The 20,029-nt window shown below is 41.2% G+C and overlaps 1 protein-coding gene across 1 annotated transcript in view; it reads left to right on the top strand.

The window, feature by feature from the left end:
• The first annotated feature begins 423 nt into the window (after window positions 1-423).
• The window catches only part of CRYBG1 (crystallin beta-gamma domain containing 1), a 185,848-nt gene continuing 166,242 nt past the window's right edge, over window positions 424-20,029 (top strand). The window contains exon 1 of the mRNA XM_045499179.1: window positions 424-651. Within this exon, the coding sequence (XP_045355135.1) occupies window positions 434-651 (218 nt within the window). The 5' untranslated portion in view covers window positions 424-433. The remainder of the gene's footprint in view (window positions 652-20,029) is intronic.

The following is a 20,029-nucleotide window of genomic DNA, read 5'->3' on the forward strand; positions in this document are numbered from 1 at the left end:
CGCAAGTGGCCAACAATTCCGCAGGCGACGGATGGCCCGTGTACCAGGGGCGCCGTCGAAATCCTACCCAGCTCTGGCTCCCAGCCCAGAGCCGGCGATGCCGTGTCAGGAGAGGTAGTTCCCAGGGAGTCCAGCAGGTGTCGCTGCTCCACGGCTGCCGGGCGTCCCCAGGGTGGGAACAGGGGGCGTGTCGACTCCACCTGTGGCTCCCACCGCGCGCGCCGCACCTGGGTTCGCGCCGGGTGCCGCCCTCGCCGCGTGGGGGCGCTGTGCCGCGGCCGAGCAGTCGCCTGAGCCCGGAGGGCTCGGGCTGCCGGGCTGCTCGCGCGCTGCTCGGTCCTCGTCCTCTAACCCTCTGCCGTCCCCCGCACCGGCGACGAGGGGGCGGGGTCCGACGGCGCGCTGGGAAAGGCGGGCGAGCTGGCGCCCAGGTATGTTCTTCCACAAGGGCCGGGCGGCGGAGGAGGCGGACAAGAAGATGCCACTGTCGCCGCCACCTCAGGGCGACCACGCGGAGTCCGGTCCGTCCAGGACCCCCAAGAAGCACACCCCTTTCCACATCTGGCGCTCCAAGAAGAAGCAGCAGCCTCCGCCGTCGGACTGTGGGGTGTTCGTTCCACACCCGCCCCCGGCGCCTCTCTGCGAAGCCAGGTAAGCTCCTCTCCCGCGCCCTAGAGTCGCACGACCTTTCCCCCAAGCTACTCCGGGCTATGATGACCCATGACACGAGTCGTCTCCACCGGCAGCCGCGCTCTTCCCCACCCGGAGCGGGGGAAAGGCCCAGAGTCCGTTTCACCCGGCAGGGGTGTAACGGGGTCCAGAGGGGCACAGACGCGGCCTCTGCGGGGTCCTCGTGGCCTCCGGTTCCTCGTGGCTTCTGGCTCAGACCAAGCACCAGCGAGAGGAACTTGTGCCCAGCCATGTGCCTTTTGTTTTGACTGGCAAAGACTTTATGCAAGAAAAGACTTTATTAACCTGCTAAGAAGGGGTGCGGTAGGGAAGGATTATTGCCACCTGAGTGAATAGGAACCTTGATAATGGTGCCTTTATTAATAGTGAAGATCTCCACTCTTACAGACCTCCATTGGCCTCATAGGATCTGAAAGGAGGAGGAAGTGGCAGTGATATTATCCCCATTTTTATGGGTGGAGAACCTGAAACCAAAAGGTGAATGGCTTGTCCCCATTGGAATCAGTGTCAGAACTAGGCAGCACTAGGCAGCACCTAGTTATTTAAAATATAACTGCCACTATGCTCTTTAAATTTTTATCAACACTTTGTATGATTACTGTTATACTATTTGAATTGATCCATTCGTTGAACAATAATCTGTTTGAAGTACCAATATGTTTCTGTGGTTTGGGGGTATAAAATAGTTTTAATGAAGGACAGTTGGCAATATCCAGTAAATCCTGCTGTGCGTATTTTTAAAGTACACCCTTAGGAACTGTGAGGGCCAGAATAAAATAGTGCAAAATTCGCATTTTAGATATAGTTTCCTTTCATTTCTAAAAGAGTCTTAACTTTGCAATGTGTTTTTATTGGCTTAGTAAAACTGTGTTGGGCGCCTTAACTAAGTGCTGGGATATAAAAAGCAATGAGAGTGATCTCTGTAATCAAAGGATTCTTAGTCTCTTGTGGAGACCGACAAGTAAACAGTGGGATGAATCCTATGATAGATGTTAGCACAGAAGAGGGGACCCAGGAAGGCTTCCGGGAGGAGGAAGTCTGAGTAGTTTAATCAGACAGAAAAGGGGAGGAGCCACGACTTCCAGGCTGAGGATGCACTATAAGCATCACCAACACTGGGAAGACCATGGCACTTGCTGAGAAGTCCAAGTGGTTCAGGATGTTCTGAGTATGTGTGAGGGAGGGGATGGAAGAGGAGTGCTGAGAGAGAAAGCATTTTATTTTTGCTCATATTTTTATCATCCACGGTGACAATTCGTTGTCATAGAACATATTTTTCTTTATTCAAAGACTTCCTGTGCTCACTTACGAATTGAAATTTCTTTAGAAAAAATGTTACTTAATAACGATGTACCCATCATTGAAGTGTTTTTCCAATTACCTCCATAGATACTTCAAACATTTCCTTGATGGTTTTTTTCCCTCTGACATGCTCCCATCATTTCCTGTCTATCAAAATGGAATCATACACAGCCATAGGCAATATTTTCAAATGCAAATCCATTTTAGACTAAAACTTAAAATAGGAGCTTTTGCTCCTCTTCTCAAGTAGCTTGTATTTTCATTCAGTCTTGAAGCGCTTTATTCTTTCCCTCAGAGCTGTGATGAACTTTGTACTAACAAATGTTCCCCAAACTAAACATACTGGTCTGTCTTTGGGATGTTTTCCTAGTTAGATCATCTCCATAAATATTGTATTTACTTCTGAGAGAGTGTACCTGTTTCTAGTCTAAGGCACACTTAGGTTTCTGGTCAGTCTTGGCCAGCGTGGCTCTCTTGAGCCGTCTGGACCACATCCATTCACTTCTGTCCAGGACTTGAGGTGGTGGAACTCAGCGAATCGTGCAGCGCTCACTGTGTCCTTTGTCTCTATATGGGGATGGGACAGTCAGGTGGCCGCGTGTTTTTGCTGGACATATATGATTACTATTATGGGCTTTTAGAGCAAACAAGAATGAATTTGTATCCTGGCTGTGTGACTTTGTGCAAGTTGCTTCACCTTTCTGAGTCTCAGTTTCTTCATTCAGAAAATGGAAAAATAGTAATAGTGATTAGGGAGAGCTGTTGCATCAGATGAGTTTATGTTTTAAATGTGAAACTCTTATCACACTTCTGGATACAAAGTAGAAACTCAGTAAATGTAAAATCATCATCGTCATCATCATCATCATTATAAATGCCAAGATCTTAGTGGAAGAAATAGAAAAAAATAAGGTTGGGTGGGGGAAAAATGCTTCCCTTCCCGGAAGAGCTTACCACTCCAAAGAAGGTTTAAAGTCTATTGTGGTCAGATTTCTGTATTCTGCCAATATTTTCAGCTTTTAGTGTAGATGTTCTAAAAACCAATGATGGTCATTTTCTTTAATGTCAAATAATTTGAACATTGCTGCCTCTCTTCCTAAAATTCACCCTTTTTTTTCAGCTCGTTTTTGGTAAAACATGTTAATATGTTCTTTTTCATAGAAATAGAGCTGTTGCCCTCCTGCTCCTGGGCAGCCCATCCCCTGTCCAGTCCATTATTGTCTTGCCTTAAAAGGTCCAGTGGAGAGCATATGGATAGGGTGTGGCGACCTGTGGCAGGACTTACCTTAGCAGCCATTAGTGGCACGTGTTTATCAAGCTTGGAATTATACTCCATTTTTTAAACAGTTTGTTCAGTGTGTGGATTCTCTACCTGGGTTTAAATCCCTGTTCATCTACTTAGTGTAACAGCCATGTCATCCTGGGCAAGTTGTGCCTTGGTTTTGTCATCCATAAAAGGGGCATAATAAGAGTTGTTATAAAAATGAACAAGTTGATACATGTCAAGTGCTCAGAACAGTGAGTGGCACATCTTGAGCACTCAGTAAATGGAAGGTTGTTTCTCTTTTTTCTAACTACTATCTTGCCTATACCTCCTTGTCTGTAGTAATTTTATGTGTTTATTTTCTGCTATATGATGGAAATGGTGCTTCCTTCTATAATTTCCTTTATTTAGCTCTTAGCTAAAGGTCAATGCAGTGAAGTGAAAATGATTACCCTTAAACTAAACTGAACCCCAAACCTAGAAGCAAGCATTAATGCTGTCTGCCAAAGAGCCAACTCAAGTGGTGGGAGCCTCGTAATCCTCTGAAAATCTGCAGACCTCATTTCCTTTGGAGGAAAAATGCAGCCAGTGCCTGAGGGCAGAGCATCCTCACTGGGTGGGCACAGACCTACCTCCAAGTCAGGGTTTGCGGGCTCAAGTTTCTGTATAGTACACAGTCCCATTTTTCTGTACTTCAATGGACCTTTCCCTTCTCTGGAGAGAAAACAACTTATTTCCTGATATATCACTAGAATGTTATGAGGATAAAGTGATGTTTGATTCCTTCAGAAAAGGAACAATTATTTAAAACGTTATTTGAAAGCACTCCAGAACTGTAGAGTGTTAGTCTTCATGACTTAAAGTGGATTCTAGTTTTCAGTCTTTTATGGCTGGGTTGGTGTTTAGGACTCTAAACAGGTTTAATATTTTCTAACATAAAGGACATGGCTAGTTTGGTTCGGTTTTATCCAATGTTATATCTAAACCGGTTAATATTGGGTTACTTTTCTTATTTAGCTTATGCCAAAGGCAAGAATTTGAAATTACAGGTTTTATTTCACCACTGATGAGCCGGGAATTTAAATTTGAGCTCCGTCATTTACTAGCTGTGAGCTTCTTGTGAAGTTACTTCTCTGGTCTAACTTCAGTGTCATGATCTGCAACCCACCTCTGAGCATTGTTTTTGAGACTTAATATATTTTCAGCAACTGGCATGGCACCTGGAAGAGAACAGATGCCCAATAAATAGTAGTTCTGAGGGGCGCATGGGTGGCTCAGTCAATTGAGTGTCCCACTGTTGGTTTCGGCTCAGGTCACGATCCCAGGATTGTGGGATCAAGCCCTGTGTAGGGCTCCACACTCAGCATGGAGCCTGCTTGAGATTTTCTCTCCCTCTGCTCCTTTCCCCTGCCCCACTCTCTCTAAAAAATAAAAATAATTTTTTTTAATATATATCTTAAAAATAGTAGCTCTGCAGTGGAAAAGGCAGAGACTGTGGTGTTGGACAGACTGTTTCAAGTCTGCCTCTGCCATTTGGATCCAAGTTTCCTGAAGCCTCAGCCTCCTCACCTGTGAAATGGAGATGCCAACACTTCCTTTATGGGGCTTTCAGAGGATTAGATATCATACATGTAAAACGGGGCACAGGGCCTAGCCCAAGGCAGGTGCTGGACAGATGAAAGGTGGTAGAAGCTAGAGCGACAGGGGCCGTGATGGCTGTGATTCTTGTCTTCAGAGCAATGGAGGCAGCATTAACAGATCTGTTTTCACACTGTAAGTAGAGTCAAGCAACTTAAGAGGCCCAGGAGTTGTAACTAGGTCTGTCAAGCCCTGAAGTGCCTTTGGATATCTGGATGTGCCTGTTAGTCTATAAAAGAGTGGCCCTTTATGCATTCGGTGACTTAAAAGTCTTAATACCTCTGAGTGAGGAAGCAAAAGGTGAACTTTATACTTGAAGTTAGAGGAGTTTCTCCTGAAGTGATTTTGGCATCAGAGTTCAGTATAGACTAACTCTTTCCCCCTTCTCTCTGTTGTTGTAGTACTTTATCCATTTCTATACTTTCAGTCATGATCTTCTTAGTCCATATGTAAGTGATGTATATGCTCTTGGAGACCTTTAGAACTGCTGGGCTTGGGTTCACTTCCTTTTTCATTTTTAGCTTTTAGTTATAAATCTTATTTGGAAGGACAAGACGGTAAATCACTGCTTTACTATTCGTCCATGATTAAAGCAATGCAGCAAACATACTAGATATTGAAATTCATTTTCTAACTCCAAATATTCATTCAAAATGCCCATCTTACTATGAATATGAAAAACACGTGTCTGTCTTAAAGTTGAGTTCACCTAAGGGGTCAGTGTGTTTCAGGGATGTCCATGCAGAAAAAGTTGATCTATTTATTTAAAACAATGATTTCTGGTAAGACAGTTTGAATCTTGAATTGCATGTATTTCTGTTTACCTTGAAATTTTTATCAAATAATGCTTAATCTCCATTTCATGTTGTACTTACTGTACAAAAGATTTACAGATTCTGTTCATGAAATCATTTTTCAAGGATTAATGATAGATTATTCTCTGGCACAAATTCCCTTCTGCATCTTCTTTTTTTTAAAATCAAATGATAATTTTTAAAATTTTTATTTATTTTTTTTCAACGTTTACTTATTTATTTATTTTGGGGGGGACAGAGAGAGACAGAGCATGAACGAGGGAGGGGCAGAGAGAGAGGGAGACACAGAATCGGAAATAGGCTCCAGGCTCTGAGCTATCAGCCCAGAGCCTGACGCGGGCTCGAACTCCCGGACCGCGAGATCGTGACATGGCTGAAGTCGGACGCTTAACCGACTGCCCCACCCAGGCGCCCCTAAAATTTTTATTTATTTAGAGAGAGAGTGCAAGAGTATGTGTGCACATGCCGGGAAGGGGCAGAGAGAGAGGTAGAGAGAATCCCCAGCAGGCTCGATGCTGTCAGCACAGAGCCTGACATGGGCTCAATCCCATGAACTGTGAGACCATGGCCTGAGCCGCGATCAAGAGTCCACTGCTTAACCAACTGAGCCACCCAGGTGCCCCTTTTTGTATCTTCTTATTGAAATGTTTACCAATCAAATTCTAGAGAAGTTTCTTATGACCAACAAACACTTACAGAGCACTTATTCTATATCAGGTACTGCGAAATAGAACAACGAGATCAGAAGTGGTCATAGTTCCTAAGAAACTTGCACACTAGTGGAGAATGGAGCATACAGATGAAAATGAATAAAGTAGCATATGGTGATGCATGAAGGGCAGAAATCGAAGATTTAGGGGCAAGTGGGTGACTCAGTCGGTTGAGTGTCCAACTCGATTTCAGCTCAGGTCATGATCTCATAGTTTTGAGATTGAGCCCCATGTTGGGCTCTTTGCTGACAGCGCAGATCCTGCTTAGGATTCTCTCCCCCTCTCTCTCTCTCTGCCCCTTCCCAGCTTTCTCTCTCTGTCAAAAATAAGTTTTAAAATAAGATTTAATCAAATGTCCTGAGGTCAGAAGAAGGATCAGAAATTTGAAGAAGCAGAAATTTTTTTCTCTGATGAAGATGTTTTACTCATATTGAATAATTAATGACAATTTTTTTCCCTCTGATATGAAGATCATCAGAGGGTCCAAATCTTCTTGAGGTTATAATCATCTTAAACTATACCCAGTGCTCATGGAAACTTTTATCTTCATAGTAGCATTTAATACAAAGAGAATCATGTATTCTGGATTATGCTTAAATAATTTTCTCCAGTTCCTTAAAATATCTAGAGCCTGAGACTGTATTATTTCAGCTCTTCTGTCATATTTTGACATCTAGGAAGAAAGATTGGGCTTGAAATGTGACATACTCATTTGAAACCTTGGCTGAAATTATAAGTAAACATGATGTTGACATTCTAAAATTATAGACTGAAAATAAGTAGTTCTTAACATTCTTTAGATAGATTTACAGATCCAAAGAGCTAACCTGGTGTCTACTCAATCTTTGTCAAGAGATTCTGGAGTCTCTTTCAAGGAGAGTCCAGCATTGCCTATTTTCTCAAAGCAGGTGTTCTTCCTTAAAACACACACACACACACACACACACACACACACACACACACACACAATATCTTTATTTTCATACTAAATTGCCTGGCACATCCAACATCTGTCTTTCCACATATTCACTTCAGAAAAATGAATTCTCAGCTTTTTCTGAAGATGGAATTGAAATGTGAATTCAAAATCTTATCCCAAAGTAAGTTTTCAAGATAAAGTGTGTATGAATGTCTGACACGTGTGGGGGGTGGTAAGAAAAGCCATTTGTAGCTCCCTTAGAATACAGCTGCATTGGGCTGACTCAAATGCCTCATCATAATACCTCCAAGGATTCAGATTTATGAAAAGTCTTATTCTAGAGAATGAGTACTTGCTTAGTGCTGTCTTTACGGCACTGCACATCTCCTGGATGGGCCTGTTCAGTGGAAATGAAGCAATACCAGAGACCCTTCATAACAAGGGAACATTTTGACAAAGTGCCAGGAGACCCCAAGGACGTACAAGTGACTCAGAGAATCCAAAGTCCATTGTGGTGTCCCCAGCTCCTCTCACCAACAAGTTATAGACAAGACGAGTACAGGCTGAACCTGTAGCTAACTCAGAAAAATGAAACACAGAATTAACAAGTGCCTTTTGTTTTTTGCCTTCCCATAGATGGCAACTGAACAAGTAAAAGTAAGTTGCTGTTAAGCTTGGCAAAATATTCTGTGGTGAAGAAAGTGGGTGTTGGCTGTATTTAGTATTGTGTGCCATTTCAAACCAGCAACCCTAACTGAATCTCATTTATTAGAAATTAGGGTTATGGCATCCTGAAGTTAGTATCAACAGCTTGTACAAGAGATTTGGCTAATAGTTATATAAAGGCACCATACATAATACACCTTCTCATCTTTTTCAAATTAGTGAATGAGTGGCATAAGCTCCTGATAGTTCTTTGGATTCTCTAGTTGGATGTTCTTTAATCTTGTGACTGGAGTCAAGAGACAAAATAACATATGCCAAATAAAATAAGAAATGAGAGGGAGCATTTGGTTTATAATAACAACTTCAGACCATGTCTGTGAAAACATTGTCTTCCATCAAGATTTGGCTAAAAGATGCAGTTTATTTAACATACGTGGTATATATTAGACCCTGTTCTAAGCGCTTTACAAATATTAACTCACTGCAATTAATTAATAACATCCCTGGGAGGTAGGTACTATTACTGTCCCCATTTTGAGGAAAAATGAGGCACACGAGGGTATGGTAATTTAGTCAGCATCACAGAGTTCATAAGATCTGGGGCTGGGATTCTTCACCTGGTGATCTTGAGTCCTGAGGTTAATCACTGCAAATTGAAATCACTGTGGTTGATGCTGCCTCCTTTATATTCCCACAATGAGTATATTTAGGCCTTTGGTTTCACAAGAAGAAATTATGATATATATTGGAAATCAAGTTAATTTTGGTACTAGACAATTTTTATGTTAAATAGTAGAGAGAGAAATATGTAAATTCATAGAAATATAAGTACATTAAAATCTTGGAAGAAAAAACAATTTTTAAGCTTATTTATTTATTTTGAGAGAGACAGAGATAGCACGAGCAGGGCAGGGGCAGAGAGAGAGAGGGAGAGAGAGAGAATCCCAAGCAGACTCTGCACTGTCAGCACTGAGCCTGATGCAGGGCTTGAACTCATGAACTGTGAGATCATGACCTGAGCCGAAACCAAGAGTTGGATGCTTAACTGACTGAGCCACCCAGGTGCCCCAGAAAAAACCAATTTTAAAGCAGAAATTTTAAAGTGTATGTAATACAAAAGTAATGTGTCTAGATCCTGCGTTTGGGGCTTCTGCCCAGCCTTTGTCAGGAAACAACATAACCAAGATGTAGGCCTAGTTTGTATACCCTCCTTCATCTCCCAAAGTCTTGGCACAAGCAGTACAAGGCAAGGCAGGCGACCCTCAAAATTTACAGTTGCTGCCCAGGCCAAGGGGGTATATCAGAATTCCTCAAGCTGAGCTGCAAGGAGCACTTCTAACTTTTGGTCTCCAGAAGTCCTGCTGCTTGAATCCTTTGGTTTTACTTCCTGATTTATCACTGAGGCGTCCCTGACAACGAATTCAAGTTTTACCTTATCTTGGCTCCACACTTGAAGGGTTATAAACCATTACGGGTATTTTAACCCACCTGAAGCTCATAATGGCTCTGTGCAGTAGGCCCATGCCCACATTTTAAACATGAGGAGATTGAAGTTCAAAACATGCAATGCTGGTGAAGGAGGTGGGCCTGAAACAGGTTTTCTGATTTCTGGGCAGCTGTTGTTTTTGGTTCTCTTGGATTGTAGACTGTGCCTCCCTGTTCCTGGCCTGTAACCACCTTTGATAGGAGCCCAGCTGATTCATCGAACTTCGTGATGACTATTCCCCTGGAAATCTTCCCCTTGTTTCATAAGCCAACAACCATGAGATGGATTGCAAGATTGAGTTACGAGTTATTCAGCTAGTGTATATACACTATAGTGTGGTTATTGACATATCAATTACTTTCAAAGTTTCTGCTAGAATTAGTATTTCACCGACTACCAAAACACCCCACTAAAAAGAACTGAATTCCTGTTCTCACAAAAATATTTTTAACTTGCACAGCCATATTTTATAACAGCAAAATGTCAATTTGAAATTATAAGGTCTATTCGTATTATACCCAAGCAAGGACTCCCTTAATGGGGCTTGAAGTAATGCTGGTACTATGACATGTAATATACTTTATTCATCATTTGTCATTTAAATGTTTTGATAATACCGGTAGATTTATAAATATCTTATGAAAGCATAGTTTGATTGTATTTGCATCTGCTATTTGAAAAAGACGTAACAGTTGAAGCAAACTGTTGACATTCATGTTGAAATACAGTGCCTCCTTTATCTTGAATGCCATGTGCAAACCTAAGAACTGGTCCTTTTCAAGCCTGTGCAGTGGAGGCTCCCCAGGCATTGCCAGACTTTCTTGGCTCTACAGCCTTGCAAATGTTGGCTTTCTTCCCCACTGTTTAGCTCCCAGGAACTAAGAGGTTGTTGTTGTCTGCACAACAAGAAAATGTAGTTGTTCCTAGGTGGGATTGCAGAACTAGTCTCTCCTAGTACTAACTACCCAAAACAATTTTGTCTGAAAGAGATTCACTCATCGGTCCTGAGTCCTTCACTGGAGCATACTTTAGATTGAAACAACAGCATTTGTATTCCTGTATGTGTCAGTAAACATGTTTAAACAAGCTAGCCTAAAACTAGATTTTGGATTTTTTTCAAGATAAAAATAAAGTATGACTGAATTTCTGGCACTTGCTCAAGTTTTGACTTTTACCAATTTGATTTTGTGATTGTCCTAATATCATCCTATAAGAAGTTTTAAGAACTTTGACCCAGAAATCTTAGTAGCCAGTACATTGCTGGCAGTGAATTGTACCCTTGTTATTTCACTTCTGTTAAAAGCTTTTTTTATACCCATAAGGGGACAACCAGCCCTAGATCTAGGTGATAACTGCTGAAGATGCATTGAGGCTTTGGGTCCTTCATCATCAAGCAGTTTCTTCCTACAGAGAAGCCCCTCAGGAATTTATGCATCAACTTCCTTGCTCACAAGGTTGCTTTCCTCAGTGTGTAATTATACCCTGGTTACACATCCATAAATGTACACAGCCAGCAGATGTTAAACAAGGAGGAACACCAATTTTTATCTTAATGTCACTCAATAGTTGATCAACAAACAACAAAAGTAACAGCCAGTTGGGTTTGGGCATGTTTCCTTTTTTTGTGTGGGGGTGGGAAGGGGGTATGTTTTCTGAGGAAAATGGGTGTGGCATGGGGATATGGGCGAGGGGAATTCTTTTTAGTCACCTGATTTCTAACCTCTCCTGTGGGTTAAGTAAACACGAGAAAACCTTTTTCAAGAATAACTAAGACAAAGGAACTAATGAATTGAGTACCTATTATGTGACAGTTGCTTTCATATTCAGTGTATCTCATTTAACCTTCATAAAAGCTCTAAGTAAGTCGTTTTACCCCCCATATTTACAATCGAGAAAATAGAATCTGACAGTGTCAGTAAGTGATAGAGCAGTATTTGAATCCAGTCTTGCTAACTCCAAAGCTCATATTTTCACCAAACCATGAGAAAACTAAAGCTTTGAATGAGTAGTTGATAGAATGTGTGTATCTGTGTGTGGTAGGTAGTCAGTTGCAGAATGGAAGTATCCAACACAAATGTAATTATCCACTTGCTTTTAGAGCTATCATCCTTTCAAAAACCAAAATAGAATCATGCTCCTTAAAATGTCTCATTGTGAGAAGGGGAATATCTAAGAATGAAGAGTTCATATGTGTTGGGAAGTCAGTGGGGCACTCTTGTTTTCCTGGGAACCCTTGACTTGAGATAATTCTGCCAAAAATCAGCGACTCAGTCCTTGAAGTGTTAACTAAACTTGTTGCTCCTGATTTCCAAACTACTCTAAAAGCCGGAGTCTTACTACCTGTTGCTGGCATGATTCACAGAGTATGTAAAAGAATCTAAGGTGAAAATGTTGAGGCTTCACTCTTCATAAAAGTTAATCACAGCTCTAAAAGAGGAAAGAAATTGCTGGTGACCCAAACTCCAAATTTATAGGAGATACTGTTGGCTTGAAAGACACAGCTCCAGAGAGCTTGATGTAAAAAGATTATGAAAATCCTTTAAATTATCTTTATAGGAAATAGTAAGTTTGTCTTTAGTGCCCATTTCTCTGAAAATGGAATTTTAACTTTTATATATTTGAGGAATTAAAAAAAATTATATTTAAGGGGTGCCTGGATGGCTCAGTTGGTTAAACGTCCGACTCTTGGTTTTGGCTCAGGTCAAGATCTCACCATTTGTGGGATTGAGCCCCGAGTTGGGGACTGATAGCACAGAATCTGCTTGAGATTCTCTCTCCCTCCACTTTGCCCCTCCCCTCCAAATAAACTTAAAAAATTATATTTAAGAAAGCGCATTAATTTCTATGAGTTTTATTAAATGCACAGAACTAATTCACAGTAGGTCATAGAAGAGAGTACATTTCTTTTTCCATTATGCTAGACTAAAAACATGCTCTGGCATAAATTACTTATAGTCATTAGTACTGCTCAATTTCTAGAGTACAACTGAAAATTTGCCACTTTATCTTAAACCACAGTTCTGCTTGTTGTAGACTTTCTCTAATATTAAAAACAATTATTCAGTGATCATGTAATTGAAGCCTCAGGTTTGCTTCTTCCATTTGTGGTTCAGCCAATTGAGCAGATGTTACCTCTCTCAAAAGCAGTCTTGATGAATGGTTGTTAGTGACTGTGTCACACTCAGGAAGGTAAGTAAATGTGAGTGTCACCACATTTACAATAAACTGCACCGGTGTAACTCATTTATTTAAAAAACACTCATGGACACCTGCCGTGTGGGAGGCTGGTGGTGCGTGGGCTGGCAAACCAGTTCAGGCTCTATCTCTGGGAACTGAGTTTCACTTTCCTGTCTTTTGGAGAAGCTGCAATATTCACCATTAAAATAATAAAAAAGTTTCCACACTTGCTGTTATTAATAAGGAAGAAAATATTCAAACAGGTACAAGAAAAGGCTGAGAGATACAGTGGGTTAAACCTCCAAGGAGATGGAGAATTTATAATCCCTGAGAGCTCTCCACCCCATCACTGATCATGGTATTCCAAAGAACACCTGCTAACATTTGTGGTATGTGTGTATACTCACGATCCAGTTAAGGTATATAAAATCTCCAAATTGATGGTTATATTTATATTTGTATGCACACATGCATTCCAACACTGAAGTATTTTACTTATATAGGTGGTCCTCAGTTTACAACGAATGGTTCAGTTTATGATTTTTCTGACTTATGATTTCTCAGTTTTACGATGGTGTGAAAGTGATCTGCATTCAGTAGAAACTGTATATCAGATTTTGAATTTGGATCTTTTCTGGACTAGCAGTACAGGGTGTGATACTCTCTTGTGACCCCGGGCAGGTACAGCCTCCGGTCAGCCACGTGATCACAAGGGTAAACAACCCATGCGCCTACAACCACTCTGCACCCATGGTCATTCTGGTTTTCACTCTCAGTACAGTATTCCATAAATTACATGACACATTCAATACTTTATTATGAAACAGGCTTTATATTGTTAGATGATTTTGCCTGTCAGTTAACGTAAGTGTTCTGAGCATGTTTAAGGTAGGCTAGGCTAAGCTATGATGTTTGGTAGATTAGGTTTATTAAATGCATTTCTGAGACACCTGAATGGCTCGGTCTGTTGAGTGTCAGACTCTTGATTTCAGCTCAGGTCATGATCCCAGGGACATGGGAGAGAGCCCCGTGTTGGACTCCATGCTGAGCATGAAGGGTGCTTAAGATTCTCTCTTTCTCCCTCTTCCCCTCTCCCCCGCTCACATGCTCTCTCTCTCTCTAACAATGACAACAAAAATGCAATTCTGACATTATATTTTCAACTTAAGATAGGCTTATTGAGATGTGACCCCATCATAAATTGAGGAAGATCCGAATATGTATTCTGTGCTAGATTACCCACTTGTTAAATTAAGCACGTTTTTACAACATTAGCAAAGCAGGGATGAGAGAGAGAGGGAAAAAAATCAGAATATGCCTGGAGATTAATGCTATGTCAAAGTATTTAAATTTTGTTTTAAGATTTAGAATTTATTTATTTTATTTAAGTTTATTAATTTATTTTGAGAGAGACAGAAAGAGCATGAGCTGGAGAGGTGAGTGGGGGGGGGGGGGGGGCGGAATCCCAAGCAGGCTCTGCAGAGTCAGCACAGAGCCAGATGTGGGACTTGAACCCATGAAACTGTGAGGCCATGACCTGAGCTGAAATCAAGAGTTGGACGCTTAACCAACTGAGCCAGTCAGGTGCCCCAGGTTGATGCCACTTTTATAGAGGTGGTCAGACCAGTGAACATTCTGAGGGATTGTTCTTTTATAATTGAGATTCTCATTTTATTGATTGATGTAGTTTACTGTTATCTTAGCTATTTTGGCAGTTTTACCATATAGTTGTAATAATCCATAATCTCACTATCTGTGACTAACACTATTAACATTCTGTTCTTTTTCTGTGTGTATTTTCATATAAGTTAGCACTAAAGATGACATCACAAAGGCAGCAATTTAGGTGCCTTTTGTATCCTGCTTTCTTTTTCTTTTTTAGATTTTTTTTAATGTTTATTTATTTTTGAGAGAGAGACAGAGAGAGAGACTGTGCAAGTGGAGAAGGAACAGAGAGAGAGAGGGAGACACAGAATCTGAAGCAGGCTCCAGGCTCTGAGCTGTCAGCACGGAGCCCGATGCGGGGCTCGAACCCACAAAGCATGGGAAAATGACCTGGGCCAAAGTCAGCCGGCCAACTGACTCAGTCACCCAGGTACCCCCTGCTTTATTTTTCATTTAGTATTATATCATTAGCATTTTCTCACCTCATTAAAGTATGTAAAATATTTTTTTTACCCATGCCCTGCTTGATGGACATTTGGGTTCTTCCTAATTTTTCACCATCATAAATAATACTTCAGTGAACAGCACTGTGGGCAACCTCAGTCTCTGGATATTTTCTATCTGCCCTTCCAGGTCCACTCTTCACCCTTCTCTGTGCTCCCGAGAACTGTATTTAGAGACTGCATGGGTGAAGCTCGCTTGCCCTCTGATTTCTAGTTTGGTTTAGGCAATGGGAGGCTCTAGAGGAGAGGACAGGAGCAGGAGTTTATGTGGAGCATGGTGGAGGTTTCAGTCTGACACTCAAGGCTACAGCCTCCGATGGGTGGACCTCTTCTACAGCTGCGATCTCACTAGTTGCAGCACCTTCTCCCCGCCTAGCCTCCTCATTCAGGGGTGGTAGGCTTCCTGCTGTGGAGAGCCCTGGCTGCTCCACTATTCCTACTGATATCCCCTCACCTGCCCACATCTCGTAAACTGTCAGTTCTTTAAACATTTCTCAATCATCTCTATTGTCCGTGCCATCTGTTCCCTGCTGGGATTCTGGCTGACCAACATCATCTAAATCTAAGCGGTATGCTCTTTTTATTTCATTTTGTGCTTGAGTCTTTGTACTGCAGAAGGGTAAAAGACCACTCAGAGTTGGGCAGGGGCATTAAGTTAGGTCAGGTCTGAGCTGGTCTTAGCAAAGAATGGCCATAGATTGAATTAAAGTACTCTCATGGAGGTATCAACAAGTTGCCGTTGGAACAGAAAGAAGGGAGCAATAAACTCTTCCCCGCACCTTGCTGGACTCCTGTGCTTCATAGATAAGGATACCTCAGCTGCCACATGTTCCCAGTTTTGTTTCATTTAGATATTCTTGGTTCGATTGTTTCATTTCTTTTCATTGTGGCTAACCCCTAATGTTTTTCCTTCTGTTCTTGGCAGTTTGCATATTCATAGAAACATATATTCCTTCTTATATATTCCTTCTTTATCTATACGTTTGCTTACAACCTCTTCCTCATAGAATGCACACTTGGGATTTTGTGAGCTGAATGGATACTACCATGTTTTTGGCACTCGTCCATATGTGAATGATAACTTTCTCTTAATCTTTAAATGAAGAGTAAAAAGCATGTAGCAGTTAACTTCATTTGCGTTTGCTTCAATTCTAGATATCAAAGTCTATAATTTTCCAGAATAAATGCCAAAGCGGTCAAAGCAATCAGGGATTGGTTGTTAATATTTCACAGATTACTTAAATCGAATGATACTGTTTTTTTACACTTACTGGGTCATCACTGACAGGATCCCTGACTGATAGAATATTGAGGCTTATCCAAGGACTCACTGGGTTGCTCAAAACGCCCAGTCCTTGTTTTGTGTCATTTTAAAATAAATTTTATCTATTTTAGGAAATGTTCTTGTTGATCTGATAGGTTATATTTCATGCTCTTAAAAATGCGAATTACTATTCTACTGCAAGTATAAGATAAGGATAATTCACTTAAAATTCAATATATAACATTCTTACCACTTACCAATGACCATTGAGAGCAGAAAAGAAAAAAAAAAAAATGAAAACAAAAATCCATTGGTAAATAGAAATGAGAGGACCTGGGTTTTAATCCTGGATTTCTCAGTTACAAATTAGGTGACTTGGGGCAAATTATCTAAGCTCTTTGTGCCTCATGGTACTTATGAACAAGATGGGGATGCCGCCAACCTGCCTGCCGCTCCCTCTAACCAAACTCTTGAGAGGCTCCTTTGAAACAATCTGAGTGACCAGTGAGAACTGTGAAGCCATGAGGTCGAGGGAGCTCCATCACCCCTTGACTCATCTCTGGCTCTCACCACTACTTTTCTGGAAGCCTTGTACATTCTTTTCTTTCTTCCTGTGGTGTTTTCAGAAGTGAGTGGATACCTGGCAATATTTGCTTTTCCCAGTCTTTTCTCCACCTTCATCTCCTCTCTGTGCATTCCTCCTTATCTCTGGAATTCTGGTTGGCAGCTGGTCTGGGGCCCTCCCATCATGTCCCTGCACAAAGCAATGGGTTGAAAGAGGGGGGCTCTGTGGACCCTGTTGCTGCTGCTCTGCATGGCCCCCTCTTTCTCTGCTTTCTTCCCCACTTGCCTGAGTCTTCTACTACCTTTTATATCTGTGGGAATTGTTTAGCTGGATGGACATGCCCATATTTCCTCCCCAGCCACTGCCACCAGGTTGCCTTTCTCTTACAGATGCAATTTATTGCACAGAGGAAGCTCATATGGGCTTCCCAGAGAATTCAGGGAGGTAATCGGGTTTGATTGTCTCTGTTTTGCAGATTAAGTAATTGAGACATGAAGTTGTTTAATGAGAGTCAGGACTATATCCCAGGACTCTTGAATTTTAGCCAATCCTCTTTCCTTTATAACACCCACAAATATACCACCAGAATAGACAGAAATTGAAAAAAAAATCTTTTGTAGCTTTACTGATTTATTGCAATATCCTTTATTCTTCTTCCCTTTTTTAAATTTAACACTCTATTATATGTTAATGGAGTAAAATGACATTGAAGTAGAAGAGGAAATTGAAAATATTTATTTGATTAGTAGAGTAAGATACTGATCTTTACATTCTAAAGATCACACTACTGGGGCACCTGGGTGGCTTAGTCAATTAAGCGTCCAACTCTTGATTTCAGCTCAGGTCATGAGCTCGTGGTTTCTGGGATAAAGCTCTGAGTCAGGTTCTGCACTGACCACACAGAGTCTGCTTGGACTTCTCTCTCTCTCTCTCTCTCTCTCTCTTTCTCTCTCTCTCTCTGCCTCTCCCCCATTTGCACACTACTATGACTATTAAAATTTTAATACTTTTCTAAGAAAATTCTGTATCTAGAAAATAATGGATTTTTGTTAGTGACAAATGGCCGACTATTGAATTCTCAACTTTGACTCTTACCTATTTTATGTTCTTTTGAAAGACAGTTGTCTCTAGGGCATTTCAATATTTGGAGTTTGATAACCACAGACACTGTCCTGACTTGTGCGACTTTGGTGGAGCAAAACCCCAGCAATTGTTACCCCACGAGACACTTTTTCCATCAGAGCTATTCATGTTCAGGTCCTAACATGCACTCACCTTCCCTTTTATTTTTATTTTTTTAATTTTTTAACGTTTTATTTATTTATTTTTTTTTTTTTAATTTTTTTTTTCAACGTTTATTTATTTTTGGGACAGAGAGAGACAGAGCATGAACGGGGGAGGGGCAGAGAGAGAGGGAGACACAGAATTGGAAACAGGCTCCAGGCTCCGAGCCATCAGCCCAGAGCCCGACGCGGGGCTCGAACTCACGGACCGCGAGATCGTGACCTGGCTGAAGTCGGATGCCCAAACGACTGCGCCACCCAGGCGCCCCACGTTTTATTTATTTTTGAGACAGAGAGAGACAGAGCATGAAGGGGGAGGGGCAGAGAGAGAGGGAGTCACAGCATCTGAAGCAGGCTCCAGGCTCTGAGCCATCAGCCCAGAGCCCGACGCAGGGCTCGAACTCACGGACTGCGAGATCGTGACCTGAGCCGAAGTCGGACGCCCAACCGACTGAGCCACCCAGGCGCCCCCCCCTTTTATTTCTTAAGTGGAAATTTGAGTAACGTTGAACACAATGTATTAAAGAAATTTAAATATTGAACAATTCAAAAATATCCCTAGGGTAATTTCCTTTTGGCCCTTGTGATTTGAAAAGGTCTCTGATTAAATTATCAAGAGATTCTGGTGCCCCAAAGCCAAGGCTTGGGCTTGGGGCAGGAACTCACAGTAGCTACAATCCAAGTTCCCTGAGGCATCAAAGCTTGGTGATGGGTCAGAGGGCTTGTTGGTGGTTTATTAGCACAGAGAGGGGAGTGTGAGCAGGTGATATAGCTATTCCTATCATAGCCCCATAACCTTTGGGACTTTTGTAGATGACTTCAGAAAAAAAAAAGATTGATAATAACAATTTGGGGAGAGAAGTAAACCAGAAATCTGAAGAATTGGATCTCTACTTGCTAGCAATGTTAACCCAGTAAAATCACTTGACTTCCTTGGGGCTTAGATTCCTCAATTATAGTAGGAGGGGCGAGATTTGTTCTTGTCAAAGTCCACCGGATCACAGATTTGAGTTTATAACTTTTCCAGCAAAGTTGGTCAGGGTGTAAGTACAATAAATAGTGATGTCTAATGCATTTGGAAACTGAACTAGTTCTAATGTGAAGTAGTTGTTTCCATCCTTTTTACTGGGAATGTCTGTTGGTGAAACGTTAAAGCCATCACAGTCATGAAGTAGGTTGGCAAAGTTAGGGTTTTTAAACTTCCCTCCCAGTAGAAACCTTGCACCACTTGGACAATTGCAAAAGATAAAAGGAGAAAACTATAAAAGTTAGTTCACACATATAATGTGAAGACATAGACATATAAGTGCTGTTTTGAGGACTTTTTTAAGATATATACATCTATGTCTTTATGTTCAATCATCGTTTTACTAATTCAGCATAGGATCATAAAATTTAAACTAAGATACGTGCACATACTATTTTGCAGCTTAGAAGGTCTTACTAATGAGGAAAATTTAGGGGAAAGCAAAGATTTAGAGAAAGATGTCTGGCTTCTAGAGTCATGATATATCTTTGATTTAATAAAAGAGCATATTGGTTTCTTTACCGGCTTGAAGCATAGTCTCTTCAGCCCTGAGCTTGTGGCCAAAATATCTAAATTCTGCTCCTGGTTCAGCCACTTTCTGATAGTGTTACCTTAGGTAAATCACTTCACCTCTTTGGAAGTGAATCATTTCCCTAAAATATGAAAAATGAACCAGTGAAAGGATGAAGTGATATTTATCAATGTCTTTCCAGATTTTATATTCTATTTGTCTAGAGATTCTAACTGGCTCCTGGGGAGGTTGAAGGGCATTAGCAAAGACAAATGTTATGTCCAACAGTTACATACCATCCAATCCTAAATTTTAAAAACCACATTCAGTGTGGGGCACCTGGCTAGCTCAGTTGGTAGAGTATATAACTCTTGATCTTGAAGTTTTGAGTTCAAGCCCTATGTTGCTCACAGAGATTACTTTAAAAGAAATACATGCCCAGTGAAAGATTGTTTTATTTTATTTTATTTATTTTATTTTTTTTTAAGATTTTTTTTTTCAAAGTTTATTTATTTTTGGGACAGAGAGAGACAGGGCATGAACG

This window comes from Leopardus geoffroyi, chromosome B2 (genome assembly GCF_018350155.1).
Source record: "Leopardus geoffroyi isolate Oge1 chromosome B2, O.geoffroyi_Oge1_pat1.0, whole genome shotgun sequence".
Lineage (NCBI taxonomy): Eukaryota > Metazoa > Chordata > Mammalia > Carnivora > Felidae > Leopardus > Leopardus geoffroyi.